This window comes from Trachymyrmex cornetzi, unplaced genomic scaffold (assembly GCF_001594075.2).
Source record: "Trachymyrmex cornetzi isolate Tcor2-1 unplaced genomic scaffold, Tcor1.1 scaffold109, whole genome shotgun sequence".
Classification (NCBI taxonomy): domain Eukaryota; kingdom Metazoa; phylum Arthropoda; class Insecta; order Hymenoptera; family Formicidae; genus Trachymyrmex; species Trachymyrmex cornetzi.
This window is the reverse complement of record NW_017295642.1, coordinates 646,129-659,383: the sequence shown is the minus strand read 5'-3', so window position 1 is coordinate 659,383 and position 13,255 is coordinate 646,129. Positions and strand designations below refer to the sequence as shown.

Below are 13,255 nucleotides of genomic sequence, written 5' to 3'. Positions count from 1 at the left end.
ATTTATTTTCTGTAAATAAATGTTACCCATACAGCACAGACAATTCCAGTAATATTGCAACAATGTTACAACGTTCCAGAAATATTGTAATAACATTGCAAACGTTGCAGTAATGTTGCTACAAGCTTTTGTACTGTATGAGATTATATTAATATTATTTAAACAATTATTTATTAAAATTCAGTATCTTTTGTTGTTAGTGTAATATTGTGAATTATTGGTAAATGTAGGATGATTATTGTTTAATCTTTAGATATGCCATGTAACTTTCTGAACAGTTATTTAAATCTCTTTTCATTTTTTCAGGCACATGAAAGAGGTTTATTTATTATTCATGACGGCATCGAATCTTTTGAGAGAACGCTCTTTCATTTAGTTGGTAAGTCATCATCTTGCTTTTGCATTTATTCGACCAATATGCAAGTTAATTCAATTACGTGTAGATGAAAAGAAATATTTTAACGGAAGTAATTATAATAATAAATAAATGTAAGAATTTTAATTTTGCAACAAAAAATTCCTTTTTTGGAATTCACTGTCAAAAATATTAATTTAAGAGATTTATTTATATTTATACAATCTAATTTGCACGCTTCAATTATTAGCGTCAATTTTTATAACGCTATTACAATTTTTAGTTTAAAGTTTGAGAAGTTGCGAAAAATTCGATAAGTTGAATAATAATTATTGTGAATATTTATTATAAATTAAAATATTGTGTTAATTTGACATAATAATTAATTGCTACCAGTTAATGATTATTTGCTATATAATTATCCCTAGTTAATATTTATCATATAGTTAACAATAAAAATAATTACCGATAATATTGTAAAAATGTGATCGAACTCAACAATTGTATATAATTGATCTATTTGCATAAAATTAATACTGATATTTATGTTCACGCTTCATCCATGTAGAAACGTCGTACGATGTATTGATTGCATAAATAGAATGTAGATAAGTTCCAAGAAAATTGCATAATGCGATTGGTATTTACGCTCCAATCGATGATCGTTAAATCAATGAGAATGATTGTTAGTAGATATGTACTTGTATATACGAGTATTTTCTCAAACTCCACGTCGATTGATTTGTACCGATGTGAAGTATCGAGTGTAAGTTGTATACACGAACTATGGAAAACTGGTAGTTTTCATTAGTCATAGCAAAATTAGCGAGTGCAGATAGACGTAGAATTAATAATTTTGAATATTTAGTAATGTATTGTCTAGAAAAACACACAAATGCAAAGGAACACACTGGAAAAAGAGTTTGGTTGCATTAATTAGAATTCAGATTGAAAATGGACAAATTAGAATTTTCTGAATAAATTTTTATAGTTTTATTATAATCTAGTTGAAATAACCAGAATTTTTATTGATGTAATAAGAATCTTCTGGTTCATTTTTTAGTCAGAAAGTTTTCTCAGTGCAGAATTTAGCTAAAAGAATCGTTAACTAAAAGGCTTATTGCAATAAGCGTTAATTAAATATAAAACATATTGTGTAGCATTATGGAGCAATAAGTATTTTTTAAATAAAAGATATATAATAAAAAATAAATAAGGTAATACTTTTCACGTTTGTAGATATTATCAAAATTTTGCATTCGAATGTTGAATTTTTTTATTACGAAGTAAAATGCAGAGTTGGTAAAAAACACGTTTTAAACGTCTTTTAAACAGTTTAAAACCTGCTTAATTGATGTTTTTAATATGTTTGTTTATAGTACTGTTCAAAGCGTATTTGAAGCATTAAAAACATATTCAAGAAGAAACACAATATGTTTTATTCTTAAAAAAAAACATTAATCTTTATTCTTTACCAACCCTGGTAAAATGAATGCAAAGACACTATTTTTAGACGAGACAAATCGTCTTACTTTTACTATTGTGACATAATTGTACGCAATCGTTTGTCGCATTCACACTTGGAGTATAACTTGAGAACCGCTGGTTCATGCGAACCTCGCGTGCCGAATACGACAAAGCCTGCCGAGCGATCGTATGTAAATATAAATCGGATGACATACGGCTCTAGTTAGTCGTCGAAATCGTAATATACAAAACTGTCTGTCGCGCGAAGGAGAATGTTGTACGAAGACGACTCGGAATTCGAATCTAACAATAAGACCATCTCTCTAAAATGGAACATGTGGGATCCTAGATTGTGGTTCAACTCCGTAGATCCCAATTTGGTAAATACTTTCGAAATTGATCATCTTTTCTAAGCAATGTTACAAATCGCGAAACACACCGAGCTGATAGTACATAGCTCTATTTTGCGAGCGAGTCAAATTTCTTTCGTTTCGTTGATAATTCCGGGTTGAGAAAGTGAAATAAAAATTTGATGAGAAAAACAACATTTCGCATATATCTTTCCCTATTGTCAGAAGTAAATAGGTCGAGCTTGTTGGCTCGTACATTTTTTATATATTGCTGATGCTATTGTTATCAATCGAGGTTTTCTCAATATGTACTACTTCTTTAGATATAGTAGTACAGCGAGTATCATTATGCCGTTTTGCGTAAATAATATTGTGGTACAAGTAATATCTTTATATAATTATCTTAATTACATTTCTCTGAAACAAGTAGGACTCACAGACCTGCCTTTTTCTTTATTTAAAAATTACCGTTCGTGTTTTTTATTGAACTTTGTTATTAAAACAAAATTAATTAAGTTTTAATTAATGGTTTACTCTTTCTTTCGTATACATAGAGATTGCAAAAAGTTTGTTGCTGTTCTGTATCGATATAATTTAATCAATCTTCTTCTTTACTTTTTTCTTTTTCTTTCTTTATTCGGATAATAAAATTTCGCCTCGTAAATTGTTGTTAGCAGCCGTTTACATCTCGTACCGTTATCAATTTCTCGCCGTAAATACACATTTGTGATGCTACATTGTTCATCGACATTTGTTTAGTCTGGCACAGCTGATGCCATTCAGCGATCAGCTGTTCATACTTATTTGGCGCGCAATTCTTGAGTCCTCGATTACTTATTCTCTGCATTATGCGAGTAACGGAATAAATAAGGTACATTTCGAAAACTTTGACCAACTTTCAAACAAGATTTCTCTGACAGATAATGATCCTGCCAAATGTGATTTGTAAAGATGTTCTGCGGGCAAAATACTGAAATAGTTATATCAAATTTATAATATTAATACAATATTTATACAATATTTTTCATGGAAAAATTTAGTCGATATCTTTACTATAATTCCTATCTTTATTATATTTAATACATACTAAATAATTTATAATTTTTGTTGTATTTATTAGATTGGATTAAAAAAAGCATTAAAAAAAATATTGCTTCACAACTCAGGTTTTTATTGCATGTTCAGATTTTGATACGAGAATCCTGATATTAAAAACACAATATGCATTACATATACACACACGATTTCTATATTTATATTCTCATTACGAATCTACCGTTAAATATGACTCTTATTTTCTTGATATTAAATGCAATCTTATCTTAATGTTTAGTCAATTATTTCTGTGAAAATGGCATTTCAAGCAGAGGTGCTTCATGTGGAGATAATAAACTATTATATATAAAAATTTATTAATAAATCAAGATGTATAGATATCTTCTAAAGAACGCATCCAGATGTTTATTATAATAGAGATAAAGAAGGGCAACGTCTTCCTCGACGTTCGCTCTCCTACGTCCTCCTGACGTCGTCGGTGTGTTTCCCTCTCTTTCTTTTTCGCACCACCTGGCGAACGGCCCCGTCCACGTGGATCGCCCACGCGAATGTCAGGTGTTGTTACCTCGGTCAATTGTTCTCTCGACCGCAGTACGCGAAGGATGTTGCGCCGCTCGGCATCGTGCGAGCGTCGAGCGAGCCAGCCGCGCGATCAAACTATCGTTATCAATCTGCGGTTTTCTTCGTCCTAACCGTCCTGATTTCGCCATACAGTGCACAAGATACGTTCGCTTATATTTCTCGCTCGGTGATACTTCTCAGCGAAGAACGTGAAGAGCAAATTGAAAATAATGAAAGAGAGAAATTAGTGAATAAAAACCTAAAAAAATTGATAAATAAATAAATTAGATATTTGAATATCGTATTTATCGATGTGCAGTGATGTTTTTTGTGACAACTGTGTGAATTTCTTTCTAAAGGGATTGTAAATGGTGTTCCTTTCGCTAATGAATATATGGTATTTCTTTCAATAATGAAATTATGATTGATAGAAAGGCACGTAGTATGAAAGGTCCTATATTTAGATGCGATAAAACGTGTCATTAATGCAAGATCCTTCGAGTTAAGAAAATTTCCAGTGATATCAGGCAGGGTATAAATAATCGTCCACGAAAAGATTCTCGTTAACGATACGCTCTTCGATTCTGCAAATCCTACAATTCCTGACGTTTTTGCAAATTGCGTGACATCAGGAATCGTGACGATCGTGACTAACGACGGTGACGTATATCGCTTCGTTTAACGAATGATTAAAAGCCCAAGCCTTCGATCCTTGGCCTCGATCTACTTTGCCGTGGTTTATGATGACTGTCCTACTGCGCCCTTAAACTAAATTGACGGCAGGAGTTCTCACGATCGTTTTTGTGATTCCTAGACAAGGGGTAAATTTTAGATTTTGCCATATTTGCCATTACAATAAAATGACTGGAAGATATCTCACTATTGTCTTTGTAAATCTATCGCTCTAGATGTATAATCCCTAATTAACGTTCTTTCAGAGATAGCACAGAGATAGATTTCTTTATTTGCGAAAATTCAAAGCGTTTCTAATCTCTAGTGGGATGATAAGTCTTGAAATTATACTTTCATAATTTTAGCTCTCAGTTTTATTTTTTATATTATTAGATTTAATCATGAAATGTTTCTGGAGATTTCAAAGCTAAATCGTATTTCACAAAATTGATCTTTTGGTATCTTTACGGAAGGAAATAGGTAATAAAGTAAATAATAAAAACTTTTAAGTTATAATTATACTATGATAACGAAATATAGACAATGCAGAACAGTTACATAGACTGTTAATGAATACGACGTGACGCATTTAGTCATTTAGCGTTATCACAACAAGGACATTATTTGCAAGTCGGCGGTGTAAGTTTTAAAATTTGTGCTTCGGACTTCTTACTGTTCGATCGTTTTTCCGTCCTATATATTCGCGACGTGTGGCCTGAATTTGCCCAATTTATTTCTCGCAAAACACTCAATGCCGCGTAGTGCGAAAATAATTCGCGGCACGCATACCAACAGGAATGTCAACGTTTCCGATGAAATAACCTGTCAATTTTTAAAATAAAATCAATGCGACATTGCTATGAAAAGACATCACCTATATAACGAACCTCATTCCGTATGCGCTGTACTATCTCGTTTAGTTTCTGCATTTTTAAAGAATTTAGTAAGTCAACGCTATCTTATATTTAACATAAATATTTCACAGCTTATATACAAATATTTGTATATTATATAATACATAAACTCCTTAAACAATTGAAATAATAAAAAAATGTATATCAGAATTTAAGATTATTTTTATTAACATTTTTTAATTTATTTTAATTTATTATTATTTCGAAAACAGTAATAATAATATAGTAAAATAAAATATTAAAAGCATTTTTGAGAACATCATATAATAAAATGAATAATATAATCTAAGTTTTTTATTATTGATTGGCCAAAAATATTTTGCACATATTGTCAGATGCAGAAACTTGACTGCTTATCAGGTACTTAAAAAGGAGCGATATGTGTCGGGCTGCGATGATAAATAACCATCAAAGAGAAGATAAACCGCGCGTGCAAAAGCGTTGGCAAACACACTTACAAACGCACATTTACCTTCATTCTTCTCCGGTAGTGTAGTCAGTGAAAGCGCGAATTCTATAGTGCGTGAATCAGCTGATCGCATCGATCCTTCCGTGCAATCGATCATTACGTCGATTGGCTTGATTACTCTGACAGGATAATTTTACTTTAGAGTCATCCGCTTAATTGCGTCTTTACTTCGTCAGTATCGCGTCGTGAATTATTGAAATCGGTTCGCGTTATTGATCATTTGCAGAAATTGTTGATTGATAATTTCTCATTTTTTTACGTATGTATATTTGGAATATTTATTATAGTCGAAGTGATCGTTATCATTCTTAGCACAGATCTTTAAGGAAGATCCTAAAGACATCCAGAAGAACGTTTTTATGTTCTAAAGATGTTCCAGGATCTTATCCCTTAGATAAAGTGTGCTGTGTAAAATGTCAAAAATTATATTGAGCTACGTGAGAAAACTCTATTTGCTCGTTTTGCAACAGACGGAAATCGTAAAAAGTAACACTCTGCTTTATTGCCTTACTCCATGGTGACAATCGTTATCTTTGCAAGAATGCGATTGACAGTAATGCGCAAATACGAGAGTGTAGTATATCCCGACTCTTCCGAAGGACTCGATGTAATTGGTGACAGATATACGCATCTAATCTAACGTAATATAAATTTTATTACCAAACACTTCACACAAGAACGTCTAGATAAATTCCAAGCTTATGTTCTAGACTTATTGATCTATCATCACACAAAGTGAAATATCCTTCATCTATTTGATCATCTCAATGATACAGTAATAATATAAAAAAATTATTGATAAAATAAGGACAAGAGAAATAAATCGTTTCAATTAATTGATTTAAAAATAATAGGGATATGGAGGATAATTAATGATCTGTTAACATTATGATTCCGATTACCGTCATCATAGCAAGCCTCAAGGATGCGTTCCTTGCTTTTTAAATTTTTACCAGTTACAGCTTTACGCGATCGATATTTGCGGACGAAAAGAATTTTGCTAAAGTATTTAAATTAGATACAGATCTGAAAATAATTTTGTTGGTTCATCAAAATAATATGTAGGACGTTCAAACATAAAAAGTAATGTTGCAAAAAAATTTTGACATTCTAACAAAATTATCTCGCTAAATTTTTAGATACTTTAGCAAAAAGTCGTTTTTTCCGTGTGTGTAATTTTCCATAAACGCGACAGTCATGACACATGCACAATGGACGATATCACGTACCACGCTTCGAGATTACTGAGATCCTTGTAGCCTTGAGATTACTGAGAAGAGAGTCAAGGAAACGAATGCAACGTATGATTAGTCCTGCGTTCTTGCGAGTGCACAGTGATCTTCCAAGAATCGCACTTGGCACGGCATAGTTGCGTTTTACATTAAATTCCGCTTCATCGAACGTGCTATTAATCAAGCAATTATGAGCTAACTGAGATGAACGCGTCTGGTGCAACGTTATTATTTGAAGTGTGATAAACCCGAAACGGTGCCACGTTACGAATACGTATGGGAATGGCTACTCCTTCTGCTACCGAAAATTTCAAAATCGAGGTTTATTTGCAGCGCGAATAAAAAGTGTAAAAATTTAAAATAATTCGATTTCGGGACGATTGTAAGTGATAAATGAATCTTTTTACTTAAACGATCCGAATCGTTTGTCGAGAAAGTATCGTCCTCGAAATGTCGCATTTGCGAACGAAGAGCAAAGCGCTCAGTGACAAGACCTACAAACACGTTACTGGGACAGGAGAATGTCGCAGAAATCAATTTTCTCTGTTGAAAGGACGACCTCAAAACATCGTACATCGTCTGGAGCATCGGTTCCATGAGGTAATTTTGCTTGGAGAAATATCACACTATTATTATTAATGCTCGTTTCTCATAAATATCTCATTAGAGACTGTTGTCACATAACGAGAATTGTATCCCTTATTTTAAAAATTTGGTACAATTGTACATTTATTTCTAAAATATATTAGATGTCTAATGTAAAGATACACGAAGTACTGCAGTAATTTGTGTGTACATACATTGGAAAAAGTTGAAATTCTGATAATTGAAATTTTAGTTGAAATAATCAGAATTCTGATTGATATGATCAGAATCTTCTGATTTATTTATTTTTAATCAGAAAATTTTCTGATACAAATGTAACTTAAAATTTTTTCTTCTATTAAACGTGTACATGAAAAGAACGATTTTGCTGAAATATCTAAAAATTTAGCTAAATTATACAAATCTGAAAATAATTTTGTAAGACTATCAAAATAATTCAGTTCAAATATTATGATAATGCTGCAAAAAGTTTCAACATTTTAACAACCAGTTTGAATGTTCTTACATAATTATTTTGATGTTCAATAAAATTCAGATCTGTATCTAACTAAATGTTTTAATGCTTCAGCAAATCTTTCTGTGTAGATACGACAGATGATAAACTCTTTCGTATGGCAAATCTTATTGATAATATGATCTCCGTAATATAACAGGAGCTTAAGTGCATGCCAAAAGTTTAAAGAAACAAACAAGCAACTTTTCTACTTCGAAGAATTCAATTATCGCGTGGTCTCGCGCATTTGCTAAAATTATTGTTGTTACGTACTGAGATAAATTACACAGTCCGACTGTGTGTTTCTCGCCAGCAGAACGCGTCATGTATTGTTCCGTACATTTTCCGAGTGACCCACTCTCTATTTTCTATCGCTGAATGGGTCAAGCTATGTCATTCATATTATCGCGTAGAATCACGTAGGGTTCTTTCGTTTTGGCAGCACATTTTCAGCAGTGCGAAACATACGGTTCTCTCACCTAAAGCCTTATTCACAACAAAAAACACAGGCAACAGGGGCAGAGAATAACACAAACGATAAGAATTCAATCTATGAAAAATTATATGTATTAACAGAGAATAAAACAAGCGATAAAATTTCAACTTATTGGAAACTACAGAAAGAAGGATTTTGCTGAAGTATCTAAAATATTAGCTGAATACAGATCTGGAAATAATCTTGTTGAATCGTCAAAATAATTATTAGTAGGAAAGCATGATGAGCAATGCTGCAAAAAGTTTCGACAATTTTTTAGTGACCAATTTGAGCTGCATCCTATAAAATTATTTTGATAGTTCAACAAAAAATTTTCAGATCTATATCTACCTATAAATTTTTTAAATATTTCTGCAAAACTTTCTTTCCGTGCATGCATCAATCGATTATTCATCTGTTATTCTCTGTTCCTGTTTGTGCTTTTCATTGTGCATAAAGCTTAATAGCGTCTTTCCATCAAGACCGACGACCGCCGCGTTATACTCTGCGCTTTCACCATAAATCAGAGAGTGGCGTGACAAAGACGGCCGCGATTGTACGCAAAGCGTAATTTGCGCATAGTTAGTATTAGATTTCTCGAGGCAACTTTAAGTGTCAACTATAAATGTATAGTAAATGTGGGTGTTTTAGAGACTCCTGCTGTAGATGAGTTTTGGAAAATAGAAAAAAATAATTGCTCTTTGTACACTTGCTGCTGTATTTTCTTGTTTTTTTTTCAGTATTAATTATGCACACAGAATCAAGTTTTTTTTTTTAGAAAAAAAAACATAATTAGTCAAAATAATGCGTCATCACATATGTTTTGAGCATTTGCCCATGCACCTTTTGCATGGTGCATATCGGTCTCCTCTTCGCAATTAGATAGCCGCAGGTTTATTTTCGGTTTACTCTCGAGATTGCCAATGTACGCCACAAGTTTTGGGCACGACATTGATTAATGAGTCTCCTCCGTTTCTTATGACGATGCTAGAGGCTTGCCAAAGCTTTCATTATCATCGTTCAGAGATGTTAGACGCTTGTCGCCAAAATAGGCCACGGTTCTTGATTCAGGATATCCGGTTCAGACGACTGACATTGCGTGAGCGACTTTACTCTAATTAAAAAAAAATTACTTTCTAGCTAATTAGAATTAGTCGCGGCGCGACTTGCATCTCAAAATATTCTACCTGCGTCGCATTTCAGTGTAATTATTGCTAATTATTATTTTGATAAATGCGAAATGCACGACACTACGATTGTAACTTTATTAATGAATGACATTTAATTTTCTTTCTAATTGTAGATTCAGCATTTGTGTAGTACAGAGAGATAATATTTTTAGAATTAATGATTCTCTGTTAATATTCTAAAATTGTGACTTCTTTGAAGTCACGTAGTATTTATTTCAAAATATTCTTTTAATTTCTGTAGACTTTTTAAATTAAATTTTATTTTTTTTTTTTAAAGAAAATTTTTCCTTCATTTAATTTTCAATTTTCTTTTGAAATGAGAAAGAAGCATATAAAAAAATAGAATTCTTGTAAATTACTATCTTGTAATGTTCACCGCCAATCTCTCTTTTTCTGTTATTTCAAATTTTAAACATTTATTACACAACTGTGTATCTCGTTAAAGAACGTAATTAATAAAAGTTAATGCTGTTAATCAACTATGATTAGAAAGCATTGTTTATGTATTTATATTTTGAGTCATGATAATTATTATTCATTCACTCACTTTCGTAAGTTCTGTCAAAAACGCTGTTTAAAATTTACAGTTCAAATTATACCCAAGTTTGAGTTATTTTTAATCATTTTTATAGGTTTTGCTCCTACTTAATTGTTAATTTAACTAAAATAGAATAAAACAATTTAACTTAAAAAAAATGTATTAAATTTAATTCGAATTTAGTTTATTCTTTATTTACAAGTAGTATATATGTTAATATAAACGTGTTGACTTTGAAACTAACTACAGAAATAGATTGATTTGGGTACACATGAAAGTTAAAAAAATAAAATGTTTAAATTTTTTAAATTATGAGTAACCTTATGAAGTAAAAAATAAAATTTTTTTAACTCAAAGGATTGAACTACCATTGCTCCTTTGATATATAACAGTGTACGTAAATCGGTGAGTATCGGAGGCTAAAGAATGATATCGTTTGACGATTTTGAGCGCCATTCGTTGGCAGTCTTTCGCATCACGAGATGCTTGATAAGAAGAATAGTTGATCGATTAGAAAGTTTCGCTTGTAATCTCACAGGCCAACAATCTGTCGTTCGATTGCGAATAGTGCGAAACTAGTCGTAATATTTTATTATTGTGGCGCCATGAATCACGAAGCATTCACGTCCCGTCACTGATGATACTTTGCCAAGAATATTTTTGGCCACAATATTAGCATTCGATAGTTATTACAAGGTAGGAGCTATTACAAGATGCGAGTCTAATCTTTGTCTTGTCATTTCGGTAGATCACATAATTCGAAACCATCGTCATTGCTGGCAATGCGTATAAAACAATTTTTTAATCTTAAAAATTACGTTTTATTTTTTTTAAATTATTAGATACAATCACAATATTTTAATGTAAGGACAGAAATTAGCATCGAAAAATGCTTTGAAAATTATTAATATAAGATCGAAAAAATCATTCAAACTTTATTCCTCCACTTTTTCGTTTAAACGTACGTTTTTATTAACGTTTCTCCAAGATTTATGCTCTTTCTAAGACCATTAATGTAATTTTACGTTTCGATTAGTCTTCTACATTATAGTCGTCGTCTATCTGAAGATAAAATATATCTCGAAAAATGGCCGCGCCTTATCGCGGCTTCGAGATATTGATAATCGGTTGTACATACGTTCGCCTTGAATCTCGTATCTTTCTCGGCAGTGGTTCATCGCTCGCGGTGTGCTTTACCCTTTTATTTTACGTTAATTTACGCGAAATTGCAAAACTTCTTGCCGTCATCAATCGAAATATTTTTCGATCGCTATAATTACTTCCTCAGTTGCTCCAGTTTGTTATTCGAGATTTCCGAGCGATCCATATACGCAAGTGATAATTTTATTCGCGTGCAATGATTAATGACCGTCGCGGACAATGATCCATCCGTGGTCGAGAGAAATCCCTGCGTGTGAGAGGGTAACGAGAAAGCTCTTTCACAGTTTATCCCCCGTGACCCTCGCGAAGAGTGTTCTCCGCAGATCGGATGCGGCAGTGAGCGAGGAAGATTGACGTAGACACGTAGAAACAAGACGAGCTCTTATCTGCGACGCAAATGAAGTCTTCCGAGACTTTTGGATGATTCGCGAGTCTGCTTACGAGTCTTCCCGAGGACGCTACGCGAATACCGCGATTGGAAGTTATATCACCACCGAATTCCATATCAGGCTGTAGAATGCAGAACAGAAATGTGTTCACGACGCGTGACGACAAATTCGACAGAAATATGCGGTCCTTTAAAACTAAGCGATTTAATCCAAATATTTCCGTTCAGATATTTCGTCTATTTTGCATGTTTCTTGTGTAATCAAATGGGCTCGCGCTTATAGATGATAGTTATAATTCTAAGGAGAGGGATAATACAATATCTTGCAGAGGAATTATCTCGTGCTGCATGTCGTGACGTTCCGATGTGTGTTCTTGCAAGCCGATATGGTTTTTCATTTTGTTACGACACAGTGCGTCCAATAACACGCCGATGTTGCCCTCGATGGATCGGATTTCAGTGTGACGTGTCTCTCTGTGCACATAATACCCTGGAAATTTAGCCAGCGAAATGTACTAGCGTGGATAAACGAGGATGACACACGTTGAACGTTTTTAGCTCATACCTGATTCGAGTCGCTTCTATTTGCCGAGAGAAAAAGGATCGCATAAACAAGTCAGACAGGCCAACTCGTGTGACGAAATGGTATCTTGTAGACAAAATGATCATTTTACATTCAACAAGTGTGTCGAATCGGGACGGTTCGAAACGTTTCGTATTCACATGTCACGTGTGCCTCTAATTAGAAAAAGTCCATTCTCTTCAGCTGCTTTTTAGCACTTGCGATGGATTGGACGAGAACATGACCGTGTACTGCATGCAAAAGAAGCGAAACGATTAAAATTAGTGAAGGAACAGAAGCGCAGCTAATGCGGGGATGAATTCATCGTGCATAAACGGGATGCAGCTCGTGTAAAAAATACTAATTAGTCGCTCTGCAACGCATCGTGAATATTTCTCATTATTCGTAATTATATGCGATTAATTGAAGTGAATTTGACACCGATCTCCATTCTATGGAGTATACGAACGAAAGAACAAATCTGTTACATAACTGGCGAAATGCATCCTTTCCATCCTTGCTACCGCCGCAAAGATCTGGCAGAACTTACGGGTCGCTTTCCTCGACTTGCCAACAAGCCATTCAATCATTTTGGAGCCGAAGCAAACAGGTAGACGATACAGCGATTTGTATGCATTCAGCATTTCATACAACATTTTTATAATATCTGTTTTATCGTCTTTTTATCTTTTATTATCGAATGCAAAATAATATAAAGAGGATGTATGATATATATCGTCTTTGCTAAAAGTAACCTGAGCTATTT

At 33.2% G+C, this 13,255-nt stretch overlaps 1 protein-coding gene and 1 long non-coding RNA gene across 3 annotated transcripts in view; one reads left to right on the top strand and one right to left on the bottom strand.

Annotated features, from left to right (window-relative positions):
* Window positions 1-52: 52 nt before the first annotated feature.
* Window positions 53-12,747, bottom strand: LOC108761007 (uncharacterized). The gene is made up of 3 exons (XR_001940106.1): window positions 12,735-12,747; window positions 9,759-9,762; window positions 53-125 (listed from the first exon to the last, which is right to left on the bottom strand). It is a non-coding gene; the product is annotated as an uncharacterized LOC108761007 (long non-coding RNA).
* Window positions 7,637-13,255, top strand: part of Arms (Ankyrin repeat-rich membrane spanning) — a 28,125-nt gene continuing 22,506 nt past the window's right edge. Inside the window, exon 1 of one of the 2 annotated variants that reach the window (XM_018507213.1) lies at window positions 7,637-7,676. Coding sequence is in view for 1 of the 2 variants with exons in the window: in XM_018507220.1 (XP_018362722.1) it covers window positions 12,944-13,099 (156 nt within the window). In the remaining variant the exon portion in view is untranslated. Of the gene's footprint in view, window positions 7,677-11,993; window positions 13,100-13,255 lie in introns of those variants that run through there. The other variant, XM_018507220.1, reaches the window with a different exon arrangement.